General features: G+C 47.5%; 1 protein-coding gene across 1 annotated transcript in view; it reads right to left on the bottom strand.

The window, feature by feature from the left end:
• Positions 1-25,255, bottom strand: part of LOC135532454 (disintegrin and metalloproteinase domain-containing protein 12-like) — an 88,337-nt gene that overhangs the window by 58,682 nt on the left and 4,400 nt on the right. The window contains exon 2 of the mRNA XM_064959962.1: positions 2,892-3,040. Coding sequence (XP_064816034.1) covers positions 2,892-3,040 — 149 coding nt within the window. The remainder of the gene's footprint in view (positions 1-2,891; positions 3,041-25,255) is intronic.

The following is a 25,255-nucleotide window of genomic DNA, read 5'->3' as shown; positions in this document are numbered from 1 at the left end:
CTACTTTAGACCAGGTACTACAGGGTAGTAGGGCACTACTTTAGACCAGGGTCTATAGGGTAGTAGTGCACTACATAACCCAGCAGTTGAGTCAACCAAACAACCCAGCAGTAGGATCAATGAAAATACCCAGCAGTAGGATCAACCAAACAACCCAGTAGGATCAACCAAACAACCCAGCAGTAGGATCAACCAAACAACCCAACAGTAGGATCAACCAAACAACCCAGCAGTAGGATCAACCAAACAACCCAGTTGGGTCAACCAAACAACCCTGCAGTAGGATTAACAAAACAACCCATGCAGTAGGATCAACCAAACAACCCAGCAGTAGAGTCAACCAAACAACCCAGCAGTTGGATCAACCAAACAACCCATGCAGTAGGATCAACCAAACAACCCATGCAGTAGGATCAACCAAACAACCCAGCAGTAGGATCAACCAAACAACCCAGCAGTAGGATCAACCAAACAACCCAGCAGCAGGATCAACCAAACAACCTAGCAGTAGGATCAACCAAACAACCTAGCAGTAGGATTAACCAAAATACCCAGCAGTAGAGTAAACCAAACAACCCAGCAGTAGGATCAACCAAAATACCCAGCAGTAGGATCAACCAACCAACCCAGGAGTAGGATCAAACCAACCAACCCAGTTGGATCAACCAAACAACCCAGCAGTAGGATCAACCAAACAACCCAACAGTAGAGTCAACCAAACAACCCAGCAGAAGGATCAACCAAACAACCCAGCAGTAGAGTCAACAAAACAACCAAGCAGTAGGATTAACCAAACAACCCTGCAGTAGGATCAACTAAACAACCCAGCAGTAGGATCAACAAAACAACCCAGCAGTAGAGTCAACCAAAAAACCCAGCAGTAGGATCAACCAAACAACCCAGTAGGATCGTCAACCAAACAACCCAGCAGTAGGATCAACCAAACAACCCAACAGTAGAGTCAACCAAACAACCCAGCAGAAGGATCAACCAAACAACCCTGCAGTACAGTCAACCAAAATACCCAGCAGTAGAGTAAACCAAACAACCCAGCAGAAGGATCAACAAAACAACCCAGCAGTAGAGTTAACCAAAAAACCCAGCAGTAGGATCAACCAAACAACCCAGTAGGATCGTCAACAAAACAACCCAGCAGTAGGATCAACCAAAATACCCAGCAGTAGAGTAAGCCAAACAACCCAGCAGAAGGATCAACAAAACAACCCAGCAGTAGAGTTAACCAAAAAACCCAGCAGTAGGATCAACCAAACAACCCAGTAGGATCATCAACCAAACAACCCAGCAGTAGGATCAACCAAACAACCCAGCAGTAGGATCAACCCAACAACCCATCATATTTTAGAGCGTAGTGCTACCATATAGAGTGTAGGGTTCCATTTGGGATGTGGGCCAGAACATTCCAGTCAGGAGGACTCCCCAGAGTACTGTGAGAACTAAGGCTTTGTGTTCCAGTCAGGAGGACTCCCCAGAGTACTGTGAGAACTAAGGCTTTGTGTTCCAGTCAGGAGGACTCTCCAGAGTACTGTGAGAACTAAGGCTTTGTGTTCCAGTCAGGAGGACTCCCAGAGTACTGTGAGAACTAAGGCTTTGTGTTCCAGTCAGGAGGACTCCCCAGAGTACTGTGAGAACTAAGGCTTTGTGTTCCAGTCAGGAGGACTCTCCAGAGTACTGTGAGAACTAAGGCTTTGTGTTCCAGTCAGGAGGACTCCCCAGAGTACTGTGAGAACTAAGGCTTTGTGTTCCAGTCAGGAGGACTCCCCAGAGTACTGTGAGAACTAAGGCTTTGTGTTCCAGTCAGGAGGACTCCCCAGAGTACTGTGAGAACTAAGGCTTTGTGTTCCAGTCAGGAGGACTCCCCAGAGTACTGTGAGAACTAAGGCTTTGTGTTCCAGTCAGGAGGACTCTCCAGAGTACTGTGAGAACTAAGGCTTTGTGTTCCAGTCAGGAGGACTCCCCAGAGTACTGTGAGAACTAAGGCTTTGTGTTCTAGTCAGGAGGACTCCCCAGAGTACTGTGAGAACTGAGGCTTTGTGTTCCAGTCAGGAGGACTCTCCAGAGTACTGTGAGAACTACGGCTTTGTGTTCCAGTCAGGAGGACTCCCCAGAGTACTGTGAGAACTAAGGCTTTGTGTTCCAGTCAGGAGGACTCCCCAGAGTACTGTGAGAACTAAGGCTTTGTGTTCCAGTCAGGAGGACTCTCCAGAGTACTGTGAGAACTAAGGCTTTGTGTTCCAGTCAGGAGGACTCTCCAGAGTACTGTGAGAACTAAGGCTTTGTGTTCCAGTCAGGAGGACTCCCCAGAGTACTGTGAGAACTAAGGCTTTGTGTTCCAGTCAGGAGGACTCCCCAGAGTACTGTGAGAACTAAGGCTTTGTGTTCCAGTCAGGAGGACTCCCTTTACAGAGTACTGTGAGAACTAAGGCTTTGTGTTCCAGTCAGGAGGACTCTCCAGAGTACTGTGAGAACTAAGGCTTTGTGTTCCAGTCAAGAGGACTCTCCAGAGTACTGTGAGAACTAAGGCTTTGTGTTCCAGTCAGGAGGACTCCCCAGAGTACTGTGAGAACTAAGGCTTTGTGTTCCAGTCAGGAGGACTCCCCAGAGTACTGTGAGAACTAAGGCTTTGTGTTCCAGTCAGGAGGACTCCCCAGAGTACTGTGAGAACTGTGACTACTACAACTGTAGTGACAGGCAAATAGACACTGATTGGACTGTTTTTGTGGAGGGGGGGGCCATATTGGACTATTCCAACTTACCCTGTAGAGGGGGGCCATATTGGACTGTACCAACTTACCCTGTAGAGGGGGGCGGTCATATTGGACTGTTCCAACTCACCCTGTAGAGGGGGGCCATATTGGACTGTTCCAACTCACCCTGTAGAGGGGGTCATGATGCAACCTCCTCGGTCCACCGTCACCCTGCAGCCACACCCCCGCTCTGGGGTGTCATGGTTCATTCCAAAGTTGTGTCCGAGTTCGTGGGCCAGAGTAACCGCTGCTCCCAGGGGATTGTCCGAATGATCCTGAAAGACAAGAACAAGCAACCAACCAATCAACAACCAACCAACCAATCAACAACCAACCAACCAATCAACAACCAACCAATCAATCAACATCCAACCAATCAATCAACAACCAACCAATCAACAACCAATCAATCAACCAATCAATCAATCAATCAACCAACCAACCAATCAACAACCAACAAACCAAACAACCAACGAAGCAATCATCAACCAACCAATCAACCAACCAACCAATCAACATCCAACCAACCAACCAACCAACCAACCAACCAAGCAATCAACAACCAATCAATCAATCAACCAACCAATGAACCAACCAAACAATCACCAACCAACCAAGCAGTCAACAACCAAACAAAATCTCCATTCCAGCACAAACGGGTATATGATAAAGAGATTGTGTTTTTTACGCCTAAATAATAATGGAAAAAATATATATAATTCAATTAAATTCAAATTAATCTCAAAATAGGCTTGTGTAATCAAATTCTGTCGAGCGAAAATTTACTGAGGCAAATGTACGTTTTTACCTGAATTGTTTTCCTATTGTAATTTGAGATATAAAAGGGCTGAAAATCTTTCACGCAAGACTTAGTTACTTTAGAAAAAGTCAAGAGGTGATAAATAATCGAGTTGGGTGAAGCAGATGCTTTTCCAGGTCATTTATTCTCCTCCACTCTGTGGTCCACAACAGAACACAGGGGACGGAAAGAAACAGCAGACTGGACGCTGTCACACGCTGCTGTCGCTGGGCACGAGCTCTGCAACACACTAGGATCCAGCTGTAGTTCAGAACCAATAGGATTCCAGCTGTTATTATATGGAGCCAATAGGATTCAAGCTGTAGTTAGGCACCAATAGGATTCCAGCTGTAATATGGAGCCAATAGGATTCCAGCTGTAATATGGAGCCAATAGGATTCCAGCTGTAGTTAGGAACCAATAGGATTCCAGCTGTAATATGGAGCCAATAGGATTCCAGCTGTAGTTCAGAACCAATAGGATTCCAGCTGTAATATGGAGCCAATAGGATTCCAGCTGTAGTTCAGAACCAATAGGATTCCAGCTGTAATATGGAGCAATAGGATTCCAGCTGTAGTTCAGAACCAATAGGATTCAAGCTGTAATATGGAGCCAATAGGATTCCAGCTGTAATATGGAGCCAATAGGATTCCAGCTGTAGTTAGGAACCAATAGGATTCCAGCTGTAATATGGAGCCAATAGGATTCCAGCTGTAGTTCAGAACCAATAGGATTCCAGCTGTAATATGGAGCCAATAGGATTCCAGCTGTAGTTCAGAACCAATAGGATTCAAGCTGTAATATGGAGCCAATAGGATTCCAGCTGTAATATGGAGCCAATAGGATTCAAGCTGTAGTTAGGAACCAATAGGATTCCAGCTGTAATATGGAGCCAATAGGATTCCAGCTGTAGTTCAGAACCAATAGGATTCCAGCTGTAATATGGAGCCAATATGATTCCAGCTGTAGTTCAGAACCAATAGGATTCTAGCTGTAATATGGAGCCAATAGGAGTCCAGCTGTAATCCAGAGCCAATAGGATTCCAGCTGTAATATAGAGCCAATAGGATTCCAGCTGTAATATAGAGCCCATAGGATTCCAGCTGTAATTCAGAGCCAATAGGATTCCAGCTGTAATATAGAGCCAATAGGATTCCAGCTGTAATATAGAGCCAATAGGATTCCAGCTGTAATATAGAGCCCATAGGATTCCAGCTGTAATTCAGAGCCAATAGGATTCTAGCTGTAATTCAGAGCCAATAGGATTCCAGCTGTAATTCAGAACCTCCACATTGACTCTGTACCAGTACCCCCTGTATATAGCCTCCACATTGACTCTGTACCGGTACCCCCTGTATATAGCCTCCACATTGACTCTGTACCGGTACCCCCTGTATATAACCTAAACATTGACTCTGTTCCGGTACCCCTGTATAAAGCCTCCACATTGACTCTGTTCCGGTACCCCTGTATAAAGCCTCCACATTGACTCTGTACCGGTACCACTGTATAAAGCCTCCACATTGACTCTGTTCCGGTACCCCTGTATAAAGCCTCCACATTGACTCTGTTCCGGTACCCCTGTATAAAGACTCCACATTGACTCTGTTCCGGTACCCCCTGTATATAGCCTCCACATTGACTCTGTTCCGGTACCCCTGTATAAAGCCTCCACATTGACTCTGTACCGGTACCCCCTGTATATAACCTCCACATTGACTCTGTACCAGTACCCCTGTATATAGCCTCCACATTGACTCTGTACCGGTACCCCTGTATATAGCCTCCACATTGACTCTGTACCGGTACCCCTGTATATAACCTCCACATTGACTCTGTACCAGTACCCCCTGTATATAGCCTCCACATTGACTCTGTTCCGGTACCCCTGTATAAAGCCTCCACATTGACTCTGTACCGGTACCACTGTATAAAGCCTCCACATTGACTCTGTTCCGGTACCCCCTGTATATAGCCTCCACATTGACTCTGTACCGGTACCCCCTGTATATAACCTCCACATTGACTCTGTTCCGGTACCCCTGTATAAAGCCTCCACATTGACTCTGTTCCGGTACCCCTGTATAAAGCCTCCCCATTGACTCTGTACCGGTATCCCCTGTATATAGCCTCCACATTGACTCTGTACCGGTACCCCTGTATATAGCCTCCACATTGACTCTGTACCGGTACCCCCTGTATATAGCCTCCACATTGACTCTGTTCCGGTACCCCCTGTATATAGCCTCCACATTGACTCTGTACCGGTACCCCCTGTGTATCGCCTCCACATTGACTCTGTACCTGTACCCCCTGTATATAGCCTCCACATTGACTCTGTACCTGAACCCCCTGTATATAGCCTCCACATTGACTCTGTACCGGTATCCCCTGTATATAGCCTCCACATTGACTCTGTACCGTAACACCCTGTATATAGCCTCCACATTGACTCTGTACCGTAGCACCCTGTATATAGCCTCCACATTGACTCTGTACCGGTATCCCCTGTATATAGCCTCCACATTGACTCTGTACCGTAACACCCTGTATATAGCCTCCACATTGACTCAGTACCAGTACCCCCTGTATATAGCCTCCACATTGACTCTGTACCGGTACCCCCTGTATATAGCCTCCACATTGACTCTGTACCAGTACCCCCTGTATATAGCCTCCACATTGACTCTGTTCCGGTACCCCTGTATAAAGCCTCCACATTGACTCTGTACCGGTACCACTGTATATAGCCTCCACATTGACTCTGTACCGGTACCCCTGTATATAGCCTCCACATTGACTCTGTACCGGTACCCCCTGTATATAGCCTCCACATTGACTCTGTACCGGTATCCCCTGTATATAACCTCCACATTGACTCTGTTCCGGTACCCCTGTATAAAGCCTCCACATTGACTCTGTTCCGGTACCCCTGTATAAAGCCTCCACATTGACTCTGTTCCGGTACCCCCTGTATATAGCCTCCACATTGACTCTGTTCCGGTACCCCTGTATAAAGCCTCCACATTGACTCTGTACCGGTACCCCCTGTATATAGCCTCCACATTGACTCTGTACCAGTACCCCCTGTATATAGCCTCCACATTGACTCTGTACCGGTACCCCCTGTATATAGCCTCCACATTGACTCTGTACCGGTACCCCTGTATAAAGCCTCCACATTGACTCTGTTCCGGTACCCCTGTATAAAGCCTCCACATTGACTCTGTTCCGGTACCCCTGTATATAGCCTCCACATTGACTCTGTACCGGTACCCCTGTATATAGCCTCCACATTGACTCTGTTCCAGTACCCCCTGTATATAGCCTCCACATTGACTCTGTACCGGTACCCCTGTATATAGCCTCCACATTGACTCTGTACCGGTACCCCCTGTATATAACCTCCACATTGACTCTGTTCCGGTACCCCTGTATAAAGCCTCCACATTGACTCTGTACCGGTACCACTGTATAAAGCCTCCACATTGACTCTGTTCCGGTACCCCTGTATAAAGCCTCCACATTGACTCTGTTCCGGTACCCCCTGTATATAGCCTCCACATTGACTCTGTACCGGTACCCCCTGTATATAACCTCCACATTGACTCTGTTCCGGTACCCCTGTATAAAGCCTCCACATTGACTCTGTTCCGGTACCCCTGTATAAAGCCTCCACATTGACTCTGTTCCGGTACCCCCTGTATATAGCCTCCACATTGACTCTGTTCCGGTACCCCTGTATAAAGCCTCCACATTGACTCTGACTCTGTATATAGCCTCCACATTGACTCTGTACCGGTACCCCCTGTATATAGCCTCCACATTGACTCTGTACCAGTACCCCCTGTATATAGCCTCCACATTGACTCTGTACCGGTACCCCCTGTATATAGCCTCCACATTGACTCTGTACCGGTACCCCCTGTATATAACCTCCACATTGACTCTGTACCGGTACCCCTGTATATAGCCTCCACATTGACTCTGTACCGGTACCCCTGTATATAGCCTCCACATTGACTCTGTACCGGTACCCCCTGTATATAGCCTCCACATTGACTCTGTACCAGTACCCCTGTATATAGCCTCCACATTGACTCTGTACCGGTACCCCCTGTATATAACCTCCACTTTGACTCTGTACAGGTAGCCCCCTGTATATAGCCTCCACATTGACTCTGTACTGGTACCCCCTGTATATAACCTCCACATTGACTCTGTACAGGTAGCCCCCTGTATATAGCCTCCACATTTACTCTGTTCCGGTACCCCCTGTATATAGCCTCCACATTGACTCTGTTCCAGTACCCCCTGTATATAGCCTCCACATTGACTCTGTTCCGGTACCCCTGTATATAGCCTCCACATTGACTCTGTTCCGGTACCCCCTGTATATAACCTCCACATTGACTCTGTACTGGTACCCCTGTATATAGCCTCCACATTGACTCTGTACCGGTACCCCCTGTATATAGCCTCCACATTGACTCTGTACCGGTACCCCTGTATATAGCCTCCACATTGACTCTGTTCCGGTACCCCCTGTATATAGCCTCCACATTGACTCTGTACCGGTACCCCCTGTATATAGCCTCCACATTGACTCTGTTCCGGTACCCCCCGTATATAGCCTCCACATTGACTCTGTACCGGTACCCCTGTATATAGCCTCCACATTGACTCTGTTCCGGTACCCCCTGTATATAGCCTCCACATTGACTCTGTACCGGTACCCCCTGTATATAGCCTCCACATTGACTCTGTACCGGTACCCCCTGTATATAGCCTCCACATTGACTCTGTACCAGTACCCCCTGTATATAGCCTCCACATTGACTCTGTTCCGGTACCCCCTGTATATAGCCTCCACATTGACTCTGTACCAGGTACCCCCTGTATATAGCCTCCACATTGACTCTGTACCGTACCCCCTGTATATAGCCTCCACATTGACTCTGTACCAGTACCCCCTGTATATAGCCTCCACATTGACTCTGTACCGGTACCCCCTGTATATAGCCTCCACATTGACTCTGTACCGGTACCCCTGTATATAGCCTCCACATTGACTCTGTACAGGTAGCCCCCTGTATATAGCCTCCACATTGACTCTGTACCGGTACCCCCTGTATATAGCCTCCACATTGACTCTGTACCGTAGCCCCCTGTATATAACCTCCACATTGACTCTGTACCGGTACCCCCTGTATATAGCCTCCACATTGACTCTGTACCGTAACCCCTGTATATAGCCTCCACATTGACTCTGTTCCTGTACCCCCTGTATATAGCCTCCACATTGACTCTGTTCCGGTACCCCTGTATATAGCCTCCACATTGACTCTGTACCGGTACCCCTGTATATAGCCTCCACATTGACTCTGTACCGGTACCCCCTGTATATAGCCTCCACATTGACTCTGTTCCGGTACCCCCTGTATATAGCCTCCACATTGACTCTGTACTGGTACCCCCTGTATATAGCCTCCACATTGACTCTGTACCGTAACCCCTGTATATAGCCTCCACATTGACTCTGTACCGGTACCCCTGTATATAGCCTCCACATTGACTCTGTACTGGTACCCCTGTATATAGCCTCCACATTGACTCTGTTCCGGTACCCCCCGTATATAGCCTCCACATTGACTCTGTACCGGTACCCCTGTATATAGCCTCCACATTGACTTTGTTCCGGTACCCCCTGTATATAGCCTCCACATTGACTCTGTTCCGGTACCCCCTGTATATAGCCTCCACATTGACTCTGTTCCGGTACCCCCTGTATATAGCCTCCACATTGACTCTGTACCGGTACCCCCTGTATATAGCCTCCACATTGACTCTGTTCCGGTACCCCCTGTATATAGCCTCCACATTGACTCTGTTCCGGTACCCCCTGTATATAGCCTCCACATTGACTCTGTACTGGTACCCCCTGTATATAGCCTCCACATTGACCCTGTACTGGTACCCCCTGTATATAACCTCCACATTGACTCTGTACTGGTACCCCCTGTATATAGCCTCCACATTGACTCTGTACCGTAACACCCTGTATATAGCCTCCACATTGACTCTGTACCGGTACCCCCTGTATATAGCCTCCACATTGACTCTGTACTGGTACCCCCTGTATATAACCTCCACATTGACTCTGTACTGGTACCCCCTGTATATAACCTCCACTTTGACTCTGTACAGGTAGCCCCCTGTATATAGCCTCCACATTGACTCTGTACTGGTACCCCCTGTATATAACCTCCACATTGACTCTGTACAGGTAGCCCCCTGTATATAGCCTCCACATTGACTCTGTTCCGGTACCCCTCGTATATAGCCTCCACATTGACTCTGTACCGGTACCCCTGTATATAGCCTCCACATTGACTTTGTTCCGGTACCCCCTGTATATAGCCTCCACATTGACTTTGTACTGGTACCCCCTGTATATAGCCTCCACATTGACTCTGTTCCGGTACCCCTGTATATAGCCTCCACCTTGACTCTGTACCAGGTACCCCCTGTATATAGCCTCCACATTGACTCTGTTCCGGTACCCCCTGTATATAGCCTCCACATTGACTCTGTTCCGGTACCCCCTGTATATAGCCTCCACATTGACTCTGTTCCGGTACCCCCTGTATATAGCCTCCACATTGACTTGTACTGGTACCCCTGTATATAGCCTCCACATTGACTCTGTTCCGGTACCCCCTGTATATAGCCTCCACATTGACCCTGTACTGGTACCCCCTGTATATAGCCTCCACATTGACTCTGTTCCGGTACCCCCTGTATATAGCCTCCACATTGACTTTTTCCTGTACCCCCTGTATATAGCCTCCACATTGACTCTGTACCAGTACCCCCTGTATATAGCCTCCACATTGACTCTGTACCAGTACCCCCTGTATATAGCCTCCACATTGACTCTGTACTGGTACCCCCTGTATATAACCTCCACATTGACTCTGTTCCAGTACCCCCTGTATATAGCCTCCACATTGACTCTGTACTGGTACCCCCTGTATATAGCCTCCACATTGACTCTGTACCAGTACCCCCTGTATATAGACTCCACATTGACTCTGTACTGGTACCCCCTGTATATAGCCTCCACATTGACTCTGTTCCAGTACCCCCTGTATATAGCCTCCACATTGACTCTGTACTGGTACCCCCTGTATATAGCCTCCACATTGACTCTGTACTGGTACCCCCTGTATATAGCCTCCACATTGACTCTGTTCCAGTACCCCCTGTATATAGCCTCCACATTGACTCTGTTCCGGTACCCCCTGTATATAGCCTCCACATTGACTCTGTTCCGGTACCCCCTGTATATAGCCTCCACATTGACTCTGTTCCGGTACCCCCTGTATATAGCCTCCACATTGACTCTGTACCGGTACCCCCCTGTATATAGCCTCCACATTGACTCTGTACCGGTACCCCTGTATATAGCCTCCACATTGACTCTGTACCGGTACCCCCTGTATATAGCCTCCACATTGACTCTGTTCCGGTACCCCCTGTTTATAGCCTCCACATTGACTCTGTTCCGGTACGCCCTGTATATTGCCTCCACATTGACTCTGTTCCGGTACCCCCTGTATATAGCCTCCACATTGACTCTGTTCCGGTACCCCCTGTATATAGCCTCCACATTGACTCTGTATTGGTACCCCCTGTATATAGCCTCCACATTGACCCTGTACTGGTACCCCCTGTATATAGCCTCCACATTGACTCTGTTCCGGTACCCCCTGTATATAGCCTCCACATTGACTCTGTACTGGTACCCCCTGTATATAGCCTCCACATTGACTCTGTACCGTAACACCCTGTATATAGCCTCCACATTGACTCTGTACCTGTACCCCCTGTATATAGCCTCCACATTGACTCTGTACCGGTACCCCCTGTATATAACCTCCACATTGACTCTGTACTGGTACCCCCTGTATATAACCTCCACTTTGACTCTGTACAGGTAGCCCCCTGTATATAACCTCCACATTGACTCTGTACAGGTACCCCCTGTATATAGCCTCCACACTGACTCTGTACCGTAACACCCTGTATATAGCCTCCACATTGACTCTGTTCCTGTACCCCCTGTATATAGCCTCCACATTGACTCTGTTCCGGTACCCCCTGTATATAGCCTCCACATTGACTCTGTACCGGTACCCCTGTATATAGCCTCCACATTGACTCTGTTCCGGTACCCCCTGTATATAGCCTCCACATTGACTCTGTTCCGGTACCCCCTGTATATAGCCTCCACATTGACTCTGTACCGGTACCCCCTGTATATAGCCTCCACATTGACTCTGTTCCGGTACCCCCTGTATATAGCCTCCATATTGACTCTGTTCCGTTACCCCCTGTATATAGCCTCCACATTGACTCTGTTCCGGTACCCCCTGTATATAGCCTCCACATTGACTTTGTACTGGTACCCCCTGTATATAGCCTCCACATTGACTCTGTTCCGGTACCCCCTGTATATAGCCTCCACCTTGACCCTGTACTGGTACCCCCTGTATATAGCCTCCACATTGACTCTGTTCCGGTACCCCCTGTATATAGCCTCCATATTGACTCTGTTCCGGTACCCCCTGTATATAGCCTCCACATTGACTCTGTTCCGGTACCCCCTGTATATAGCCTCCACATTGACTTTGTACTGGTACCCCCTGTATATAGCCTCCACATTGACTCTGTTCCGGTACCCCCTGTATATAGCCTCCACCTTGACCCTGTACTGGTACCCCCTGTATATAGCCTCCACATTGACTCTGTTCCGGTACCCCCTGTATATAGCCTCCACATTGACTTTTTTCCTGTACCCCCTGTATATAGCCTCCACATTGACTCTGTACCAGTACCCCCTGTATATAGCCTCCACATTGACTCTGTACCAGTACCCCCTGTATATAGCCTCCACATTGACTCTGTACTGGTACCCCCTGTATATACCCTCCACATTGACTCTGTTCCAGTACCCCCTGTATATAGCCTCCACATTGACTCTGTACTGGTACCCCCTGTATATAGCCTCCACATTGACTCTGTACCAGTACCCCCTGTATATAGACTCCACATTGACTCTGTACTGGTACCCCCTGTATATAGCCTCCACATTGACTCTGTACCAGTACCCCCTGTATATAGCCTCCACATTGACTCTGTTCCGGTACCCCCTGTATATAGCCTCCACATTGACTCTGTTCCAGTACCCCCTGTATATAGCCTCCACATTGACTCTGTACTGGTACCCCCTGTATATAACCTCCACATTGACTCTGTACTGGTACCCCCTGTATATAACCTCCACATTGACTTTGTTCCAGTACCCCCTGTATATAGCCTCCACATTGACTCTGTTCCGGTACCCCCTGTATATAGCCTCCACATTGACTCTGTTCCGGTACCCCCTGTATATAGCCTCCACATTGACTCTGTTCCGGTACCCCCTGTATATAGCCTCCACATTGACTCTGTACCGGTACCCCTGTATATAGCCTCCACATTGACTCTGTACCGGTACCCCTGTATATAGCCTCCACATTGACTCTGTACCGGTACCCCCTGTATATAGCCTCCACATTGACTCTGTTCCGGTACCCCCTGTTTATAGCCTCCACATTGACTCTGTTCCGGTACGCCCTGTATATAGCCTCCACATTGACTTTGTTCCGGTACCCCCTGTATATAGCCTCCACATTGACTCTGTACCGGTACCCCCTGTATATAGCCTCCACATTGACTCTGTTCCGGTACCCCCTGTATATAGCCTCCACATTGACTCTGTTCCGGTACCCCCTGTATATAGCCTCCACATTGACTCTGTTCCGGTACCCCCTGTATATAGCCTCCACATTGACTCTGTACCGGTACCCCTGTATATAGCCTCCACATTGACTCTGTTCCGGTACCCCCTGTATATAGCCTCCACATTGACCCTGTACTGGTACCCCCTGTATATAGCCTCCACATTGACTCTGTTCCGGTACCCCCTGTATATAGCCTGCATATTGACTCTGTTCCGGTACCCCCTGTATATAGCCTCCACATTGACTCTGTTCCGGTACCCCCTGTATATAGCCTCCACCTTGACCCTGTACTGGTACCCCCTGTATATAGCCTCCACATTGACTTTTTTCCTGTACCCCCTGTATATAGCCTCCACATTGACTCTGTACCGGTACCCCCTGTATATAGCCTCCACATTGACTCTGTTCCGGTACCCCCTGTATATAGCCTCCACATTGACTCTGTTCCGGTACCCCCTGTATATAGCCTCCACATTGACTCTGTTCCGGTACCCCCTGTATATAGCCTCCACATTGACTCTGTACCGGTACCCCCTGTATATAGCCTCCACATTGACTCTGTTCCGGTACCCCCTGTATATAGCCTCCATATTGACTCTGTTCCGGTACCCCCTGTATATAGCCTCCACATTGACTCTGTTCCGGTACCCCCTGTATATAGCCTCCACATTGACTTTGTACTGGTACCCCCTGTATATAGCCTCCACATTGACTCTGTTCCGGTACCCCCTGTATATAGCCTCCACATTGACCCTGTAGTGGTACCCCTGTATATAGCCTCCACATTGACTCTGTTCCGGTACCCCCTGTATATAGCCTCCACATTGACTCTGTTCCGGTACCCCCTGTATATAGCCTCCACATTGACTCTGTTCCGGTACCCCCTGTATATAGCCTCCACATTGACTCTGTACTGGTACCCCCTGTATATAGCCTCCACATTGACTCTGTTCCGGTACCCCCTGTATATAGCCTCCACCTTGACCCTGTACTGGTACCCCCTGTATATAGCCTCCACATTGACTTTTTTCCTGTACCACCTGTATATAGCCTCCACATTGACTCTGTACCGGTACCCCCTGTATATAGCCTCCACATTGACTCTGTTCCGGTACCCCCTGTATATAGCCTCCACATTGACTCTGTTCCGGTACCCCCTGTATATAGCCTCCACATTGACTCTGTTCCGGTACCCCCTGTATATAGCCTCCACATTGACTTTGTTCCGGTACCCCCTGTATATAGCCTCCACATTGACTCTGTACCGGTACCCCTGTATATAGCCTCCACATTGACTCTGTTCCGGTACCCCCTGTATATAGCCTCCACATTGACTCTGTTCCGGTACCCCCTGTATATAGCCTCCACATTGACTCTGTTCCGGTACCCCCTGTATATAGCCTCCACATTGACTTTGTACTGGTACCCCCTGTATATAGCCTCCACATTGACTCTGTTCCGGTACCCCCTGTATATAGCCTCCACATTGACTTTGTACTGGTACCCCCTGTATATAGCCTCCACCTTGACTCTGTACTGGTACCCCCTGTATATAGCCTCCACATTGACTCTGTTCCGGTACCCCTGTATATAGCCTCCACATTGACTTTTTTCCTGTACCCCCTGTATATAGCCTCCACATTGACTCTGTACCAGTACCCCCTGTATATAGCCTCCACATTGACTCTGTACCAGTACCCCCTGTATATAGCCTCCACATTGACTCTGTTCCAGTACCCCCTGTATATAGCCTCCACATTGACTCTGTTCCAGTACCCCCTGTATATAGCCTCCACATTGACTCTGTACTGGTACCCCCTGTATATAACCTCCACATTGACTCTGTTCCAGTACCCCCTGTATATAGCCTCCACATTGACTCTGTACTGGTACCCCCTGTATATAGCCTCCACATTGACTCTGTACCAGTACCCCCTGTATATAGACTCCACATTGACTCTGTACTGGTACCCCCTGTATATAGCCTCCACATTGACTCTGTACCAGTACCCCCTGTATATAGCCTCCACATTGACTCTGTTCCAGTACCCCCTGTATATAGCCTCCACATTGACTCTGTTCCAGTACCCCCTGTATATAGCCTCCACATTGACTCTGTACTGGTACCCCCTGTATATAACCTCAACATTGACTTTGTTCCATGACCCCCTGTATATAGCCTCCACATTGACTCTGTACCAGTACCCCCTGTATATAGCCTCCACATTGACTCTGTTCCGGTACCCCCTGTATATAGCCTCCACATTGACTCTGTTCCGGTACCCCCTGTATATAGCCTCCACATTGACTCTGTACCGGTACCCCTGTATATAGCCTCCACATTGACTCTGTACCGGTACCCCTGTATATAGCCTCCACATTGACTCTGTACCGGTACCCCTGTATATAGCCTCCACATTGACTCTGTTCCGGTACCCCCTGTATATAGCCTCCACATTGACTCTGTTCCGGTACCCCCTGTATATAGCCTCCACATTGACTTTGTTCCGGTACCCCCTGTATATAGCCTCCACATTGACTCTGTACCGGTATCCCCTGTATATAGCCTCCACATTGACTCTGTTCCGGTACCCCCTGTATATAGCCTCCATATTGACTCTGTTCCGGTACCCCCTGTATATAGCCTCCACATTGACTCTGTACCAATACCCCCTGTATATAGACTCCACATTGACTCTGTACTGGTACCCCCTGTATATAGCCTCCACATTGACTCTGTACCAGTACCCCCTGTATATAGCCTCCACATTGACTCTGTTCCAGTACCCCCTGTATATAGCCTCCACATTGACTCTGTTCCAGTACCCCTGTATATAGCCTCCACATTGACTCTGTACCGTACCCCCTGTATATAACCTCCACATTGACTCTGTTCCAGTACCCCCTGTATATAGCCTCCACATTGACTCTGTTCCAGTACCCCCTGTATATAGCCTCCACATTGACTCTGTACTGGTACCCCCTGTATATAACCTCCACATTGACTCTGTTCCAGTACCCCCTGTATATAGCCTCCACATTGACTCTGTACTGGTACCCCTGTATATAGCCTCCACATTGACTCTGTACCAGTACCCCTGTATATAGCCTCCACATTGACTCTGTACTGGTACCCCCTGTATATAGCCTCCACATTGACTCTGTACCAGTACCCCTGTATATAGCCTCCACATTGACTCTGTTCCAGTACCCCTGTATATAGCCTCCACATTGACTCTGTTCCAGTACCCCTGTATATAGCCTCCACATTGACTCTGTACTGGTACCCCCTGTATATAACCTCCACATTGACTCTGTACTGGTACCCCCTGTATATAACCTCCACATTGACTTGTTCCAGTACCCCCTGTATATAGCCTCCACATTGACTCTGTTCCGGTACCCCCTGTATATAGCCTCCACATTGACTCTGTTCCGGTACCCCCTGTATATAGCCTCCACATTGACTCTGTTCCGGTACCCCCTGTATATAGCCTCCACATTGACTCTGTACCGGTACCCCCTGTATATAGCCTCCACATTGACTCTGTACCGGTACCCCTGTATATAGCCGCCACATTGACTCTGTACCGGTACCCCCAGTATATAGCCTCCACATTGACTCTGTTCCGGTACCCCCTGTATATAGCCTCCACATTGACTCTGTTCCGGTACCCCCTGTATATAGCCTCCACATTGACTTTGTTCCGGTACCCCCTGTATATAGCCTCCACATTGACTCTGTACCGGTACCCCCTGTATATAGCCTCCACATTGACTCTGTTCCGGTACCCCTGTATATAGCCTCCATATTGACTCTGTTCCGGTACCCCCTGTATATAGCCTCCACATTGACTCTGTTCCGGTACCCCCTGTATATAGCCTCCACATTGACCCTGTACTGGTACCCCTGTATATAGCCTCCACATTGACTCTGTTCCGGTACCCCCTGTATATAGCCTCCACATTGACCCTGTACTGGTACCCCCTGTATATAGCCTCCACATTGACTCTGTTCCGGTACCCCCTGTATATAGCCTGACTCTGTACCGGTATATTGACTCTGTTCCGGTACCCCCTGTATATAGCCTCCACATTGACTCTGTTCCGGTACCCCCTGTATATAACCTCCACATTGACTCTGTACTGGTACCCCCTGTATATAGCCTCCACATTGACTTTGTTCCGGTACCCCCTGTATATAGCCTCCACATTGACTCTGTACCGGTACCCCCTGTATATAGCCTCCACATTGACTCTGTTCCGGTACCCCTGTATATAGCCTCCATATTGACTCTGTTCCGGTACCCCCTGTATATAGCCTCCACATTGACTCTGTACCGGTACCCCTGTATATAGCCTCCACATTGACTCTGTACCGGTACCCCTGTATATAGCCTCCACATTGACTCTGTACCGGTACCCCTGTATATAGCCTCCACATTGACTCTGTTCCGGTACCCCCTGTTTATAGCCTCCACATTGACTCTGTTCCGGTACGCCCTGTATATTGCCTCCACATTGACTTTGTTCCGGTACCCCCTGTATATAGCCTCCACATTGACTCTGTACCGGTACCCCCTGTATATAGCCTCCACATTGACTCTGTTCCGGTACCCCCTGTATATAGCCTCCATATTGACTCTGTTCCGGTACCCCCTGTATATAGCCTCCACATTGACTCTGTTCCGGTACCCCCTGTATATAGCCTCCACATTGACCCTGTACTGGTACCCCCTGTATATAGCCTCCACATTGACTCTGTTCCGGTACCCCCTGTATATAGCCTCCACCTTGACTCTGTACTGGTACCCCCTGTATATAGCCTCCACATTGACTCTGTTCCGGTACCCCCTGTATATAGCCTCCACATTGACTCTGTTCCGGTACCCCCTGTATATAGCCTCCACATTGACTCTGTTCCGGTACCCCCTGTATATAGCCTCCACCTTGACCCTGTACTGGTACCCCCTGTATATAGCCTCCACATTGACTTTTTTCCTGTACCCCCTGTATATAGCCTCCACATTGACTCTGTACCGGTACCCCCTGTATATAGCCTGCACATTGACTCTGTTCCGGTACAACTGTTTATAGCCTCCACATTGACTCTGTTCCGGTACCCCCTGTATATAGCCTCCACATTGACTTTGTTCCGGTACCCCCTGTATATAGCCTCCACATTGACTCTGTACCGGTACCCCCTGTATATAGCCTCCACATTGACTCTGTTCCGGTACCCCCTGTATATAGCCTCCATATTGACTCTGTTCCGGTACCCCTGTATATAGCCTCCACATTGACTCTGTTCCGGTACCCCCTGTATATAGCCTCCACATTGACTTTGTACTGGTACCCCCTGTATATAGCCTCCACATTGACTCTGTTCCGGTACCCCTGTATATAGCCTCCACCTTGACCCTGTACCATACCCCCTGTATATAGCCTCCACATTGACTCTGTTCCAGTACCCCCTGTATATAGCCTCCACGTTGACTCTGTTCCGGTACCCCCTGTATATAGCCTCCACATTGACTCTGTTCCGGTACCCCCTGTATATAACCTCCACATTGACTCTGTACTGGTACCCCCTGTATATAGCCTCCACATTGACTCTGTTCCGGTACCCCCCGTATATAGCCTCCACATTGACTCTGTACCGGTACCCCCTGTATATAGCCTCCACATTGACTCTTTTCCTGTACCACCTGTATATAGCCTCCACATTGACTCTGTACCGGTACCCCCTGTATATAGCCTCCACATTGACTCTGTTCCGGTACCCCCTGTTTATAGCCTCCACATTGACTCTGTTCCGGTACCCCCTGTATATAGCCTCCACATTGACTTTGTTCCGGTACCCCCTGTATATAGCCTCCACATTGACTCTGTACCGGTACCCCTGTATATAGCCTCCACATTGACTCTGTTCCGGTACCCCCTGTATATAGCCTCCATATTGACTCTGTTCCGGTACCCCCTGTATATAGCCTCCACATTGACTCTGTTCCGGTACCCCCTGTATATAACCTCCACATTGACTTTGTACTGGTACCCCCTGTATATAGCCTCCACATTGACTCTGTTCCGGTACCCCCTGTATATAGCCTCCACATTGACTTTGTACTGGTACCCCCTTGTATATAGCCTCCACCTTGACCCTGTACTGGTACCCCCTGTATATAGCCTCCACATTGACTCTGTTCCGGTACCCCCTGTATATAGCCTCCACATTGACTTTTTTCCTGTACCCCCTGTATATAGCCTCCACATTGACTCTGTACCAGTACCCCCTGTATATAGCCTCCACATTGACTCTGTACCAGTACCCCCTGTATATAGCCTCCACATTGACTCTGTTCCAGTACCCCCTGTATATAGCCTCCACATTGACTCTGTTCCAGTACCCCCTGTATATAGCCTCCACATTGACTCTGTACTGGTACCCCTGTATATAACCTCCACATTGACTCTGTTCCAGTACCCCCTGTATATAGCCTCCACATTGACTCTGTACTGGTACCCCCTGTATATAGCCTCCACATTGACTCTGTACCAGTACCCCCTGTATATAGACTCCACATTGACTCTGTACTGGTACCCCCTGTATATAGCCTCCACATTGACTCTGTACCAGTACCCCTGTATATAGCCTCCACATTGACTCTGTTCCAGTACCCCTGTATATAGCCTCCACATTGACTCTGTTCCAGTACCCCTGTATATAGCCTCCACATTGACTCTGTACTGGTACCCCCTGTATATAACCTCAACATTGACTTTGTTCCATGACCCCCTGTATATAGCCTCCACATTGACTCTGTACCAGTACCCCCTGTATATAGCCTCCACATTGACTCTGTTCCGGTACCCCCTGTATATAGCCTCCACATTGACTCTGTTCCGGTACCCCCTGTATATAGCCTCCACATTGACTGTACCGGTACCCCTGTATATAGCCTCCACATTGACTCTGTACCGGTACCCCTGTATATAGCCTCCACATTGACTCTGTACCGGTACCCCTGTATATAGCCTCCACATTGACTCTGTTCCGGTACCCCCTGTTTATAGCCTCCACATTGACTCTGTTCCGGTACCCCCTGTATATAGCCTCCACATTGACTTTGTTCCGGTACCCCCTGTATATAGCCTCCACATTGACTCTGTACAGGTATCCCCTGTATATAGCCTCCACATTGACTCTGTTCCGGAACCCCCTGTATATAGCCTCCATATTGACTCTGTTCCGGTACCCCCTGTATATAGCCTCCACATTGACTCTGTTCCGGTACCCCCTGTATATAGCCTCCACATTGACTTTGTACTGGTACCCCTGTATATAGCCTCCACATTGACTCTGTTCCGGTACCCCTGTATATAGCCTCCACCTTGACCCTGTACTGGTACCCCCTGTATATAGCCTCCACATTGACTCTGTTCCGGTACCCCCTGTATATAGCCTCCATATTGACTCTGTTCCGGTACCCCCTGTATATAGCCTCCACATTGACTCTGTTCCGGTACCCCCTGTATATAGCCTCCACATTGACTTTGTACTGGTACCCCCTGTATATAGCCTCCACATTGACTCTGTTCCGGTACCCCCTGTATATAGCCTCCACCTTGACCCTGTACTGGTACCCCCTGTATATAGCCTCCACTTTGACTTTTTTCCTGTACCCCCTGTATATAGCCTCCACATTGACTCTGTACCAGTACCCCCTGTATATAGCCTCCACATTGACTCTGTACCAGTACCCCCTGTATATAGCCTCCACATTGACTCTGTTCCAGTACCCCCTGTATATAGCCTCCACATTGACTCTGTTCCAGTACCCCCTGTATATAGCCTCCACATTGACTCTGTTCTGGTACCCCCTGTATATAACCTCCACATTGACTCTGTTCCAGTACCCCCTGTATATAGCCTCCACATTGACTCTGTACTGGTACCCCCTGTATATAGCCTCCACATTGACTCTGTACCAGTACCCCTGTATATAGACTCCACATTGACTCTGTACTGGTACCCCCTGTATATAGCCTCCACATTGACTCTGTACCAGTACCCCCTGTATATAGCCTCCAAATTGACTCTGTTCCAGTACCCCCTGTATATAGCCTCCACATTGACTCTGTTCCAGTACCCCCTGTATATAGCCTCCACATTGACTCTGTACTGGTACCCCCTGTATATAACCTCCACATTGACTTTGTTCCGGTACCCCCTGTATATAGCCTCCACATTGACTCTGTACCAGTACCCCCTGTATATAGCCTCCACATTGACTCTGTTCCGGTACCCCCTGTATATAGCCTCCACATTGACTCTGTTCCGGTACCCCCTGTATATAGCCTCCACATTGACACATTGACTCTGTTCCGGTACCCCCTGTATATAGCCTCTACATTGACTCTGTACTGGTACCCCCTGTATATAGCCTCCACATTGACTCTGTACTGGTACCCCCTGTATATAGCCTCCACATTGACTCTGTACTGGTACCCCCTGTATATAGCCTCCACATTGACACATTGACTTTGTTCCGGTACCCCCTGTATATAGCCTCCACATTGACTCTGTACTGGTACCCCCTGTATATAGCCTCCACATTGACTCTGTACTGGTACCCCCTGTATATAGCCTCCACATTGACTCTGTACTGGTACCCCCTGTATATAGCCTCTACATTGACTCTGTACTGGTACCCCCTGTATATAGCCTCCACATTGACTCTGTTCCGGTATCCCCTATATTTCGCCCCACTATTGTTATTCACTGTTGCTCTTAATTATTTGTTTTCTTTCCTCTTACTTTTTTTTATTTTTTATTGTTTATATATTTTCTTTAAACTGCATCGTTGGTTAAGGGCTTGTAAGTAAGCATTTCACAATACAATTTGATTGGATTTGATTTGTAATGGCAGAAGGACGGCCTCATAGTAATAGGTGGAACGGACGGAAGGAATGGAATCCAATACCTGGTTTCCATGACACCACTTCATTGTCTCCATTCCAGACATCCTCCCCTCACCAGCCTCCTGTGGTGTACAGACATTTTGCATTAGGGAAATTATTTTTGATGTGATATGAAAGTAGAGGCCTTTATGCTTCTAGAACCCTTATCGTGATTCGAGAATCGATTCACGTTTAGATGGAGTGAACTTTGCTGTTTGAGTTAGCAAGACCATCGTGATTCGAGAATCGATTCACATTTAGATGGAATAAACCTTGCTGTTTGAGATAGCAAGACCATCGTGATTCGAGAATCGATTCACGTTTAGATGGAATAAACCTTGCTGTTTGAGATAGCAAGACCATCGTGATTCGAGAATCGATTCACGTTTAGATGGAATAAACCTTGCTGTTTGAGTTTAGCAAGACCATCGTGATTCGAGAATCGATTCACGTTTAGATGGAATAAACCTTGCTGTTTGAGTTTAGCAAAACCATCGTGATTCGAGAATCGATTCACGTTTAGATGGAATAAACCTTGCTGTTTGAGATAGCAAGACCATCGTGATTCGAGAATCGATTCACGTTTAGATGGAATAAAGCTTGCTGTTTGAGTTAGCAAGACCATCGTGATTCGAGAATCGATTCACGTTTAGATGGAATAAACCTTGCTGTTTGAGTTTAGCAAGACCATCGTGATTCGAGAATCGATTCACGTTTAGATGGAATAAACCTTGCTGTTTGAGTTTAGCAAGACCATCGTGATTCGAGAATCGATTCACGTTTAGATGGAATAAACCTTGCTGTTTGAGTTTAGCAAGACCATCGTGATTCGAGAATCGATTCACGTTTAGATGGAATAAACCTTGCTGTTTGAGTTTAGCAAGACCATCGTGATTCGAGAATCGATTCACGTTTAGATGGAATAAACCTTGCTGTTTGAGATAGCAAGACCATCGTGATTCGAGAATCGATTCACGTTTAGATGGAATAAACCTTGCTGTTTGAGATAGCAAGACCATCGTGATTCGAGAATCGATTCACGTTTAGATTGAATAAACCTTGCTGTTTGAGTTTAGCAAGACCATCGTGATTCGAGAATCGATTCACGTTTAGATGGAATAAACCTTGCTGTTTGAGTTAGCAAGACCATCGTGATTCGAGAATCGATTCACGTTTAGATGGAATAAACCTTGCTGTTTGAGTTTAGCAAGACCATCGTGATTCGAGAATCGATTCACGTTTAGATGGAATAAACCTTGCTGTTTGAGTTTAGCAAGACCATCGTGATTCGAGAATCGATTCACGTTTAGATGGAATAAACCTTGCTGTTTGAGTTTAGCAAGACCATCGTGATTCGAGAATCGATTCACGTTTAGATGGAATAAACCTTGCTGTTTGAGTTTAGCAAGACCATCGTGATTCGAGAATCGATTCACGTTTAGATGGAATAAACCTTGCTGTTTGAGTTAGCAAGACCATCGTGATTCGAGAATCGATTCACGTTTAGATGGAATAAACCTTGCTGTTTGAGATAGCAAGACCATCGTGATTCGAGAATCGATTCACGTTTAGATGGAATAAACCTTGCTGTTTGAGTTTAGCAAGACCATCGTGATTCGAGAATCGATTCACGTTTAGATGGAATAAACCTTGCTGTTTGAGATAGCAAGACCATCGTGATTCGAGAATCGATTCACGTTTAGATGGAATAAAGCTTGCTGTTTGAGTTAGCAAGACCATCGTGATTCGAGAATCGATTCACGTTTAGATGGAATAAACCTTGCTGTTTGAGTTTAGCAAGACCATCGTGATTCGAGAATCGATTCACGTTTAGATGGAATAAACCTTGCTGTTTGAGTTTAGCAAGACCATCGTGATTCGAGAATCGATTCACGTTTAGATGGAATAAACCTTGCTGTTTGAGTTTAGCAAGACCATCGTGATTCGAGAATCGATTCACGTTTAGATGGAATAAACCTTGCTGTTTGAGTTTAGCAAGACCATCGTGATTCGAGAATCGATTCACGTTTAGATGGAATAAACCTTGCTGTTTGAGATAGCAAGACCATCGTGATTCGAGAATCGATTCACGTTTAGATGGAATAAACCTTGCTGTTTGAGATAGCAAGACCATCGTGATTCGAGAATCGATTCACGTTTAGATGGAATAAACCTTGCTGTTTGAGTTTAGCAAGACCATCGTGATTCGAGAATCGATTCACGTTTAGATGGAATAAACCTTGCTGTTTGAGTTTAGCAAGACCATCACGTTTAGATTCGAGAATCGATTCACGTTTAGATGGAATAAACCTTGCTGTTTGAGTTTAGCAAGACCATCGTGATTCGAGAATCGATTCACGTTTAGATGGAATAAACCTTGCTGTTTGAGATAGCAAGACCATCGTGATTCGAGAATCGATTCACGTTTAGATGGAATAAACCTTGCTGTTTGAGATAGCAAGACCATCGTGATTCGAGAATCGATTCACGTTTAGATGGAATAAAGCTTGCTGTTTGAGTTAGCAAGACCATCGTGATTCGAGAATCGATTCACGTTTAGATGGAATAAACCTTGCTGTTTGAGTTTAGCAAGACCATCGTGATTCGAGAATCGATTCACGTTTAGATGGAATAAACCTTGCTGTTTGAGTTTAGCAAGACCATCGTGATTCGAGAATCGATTCACGTTTAGATGGAATAAACCTTGCTGTTTGAGATAGCAAGACCATCGTGATTCGAGAATCGATTCACGTTTAGATGGAATAAACCTTGCTGTTTGAGATAGCAAGACCATCGTGATTCGAGAATCGATTCACGTTTAGATGGAATAAACCTTGCTGTTTGAGTTTAGCAAGACCATCGTGATTCGAGAATCGATTCAC

The sequence above is a fragment of the Oncorhynchus masou genome, unplaced genomic scaffold (assembly GCF_036934945.1).
Source record: "Oncorhynchus masou masou isolate Uvic2021 unplaced genomic scaffold, UVic_Omas_1.1 unplaced_scaffold_1854, whole genome shotgun sequence".
Classification (NCBI taxonomy): domain Eukaryota; kingdom Metazoa; phylum Chordata; class Actinopteri; order Salmoniformes; family Salmonidae; genus Oncorhynchus; species Oncorhynchus masou.
Note: the sequence above shows the minus strand (reverse complement) of the source record. Positions and strands in the feature narration are given on the sequence as shown.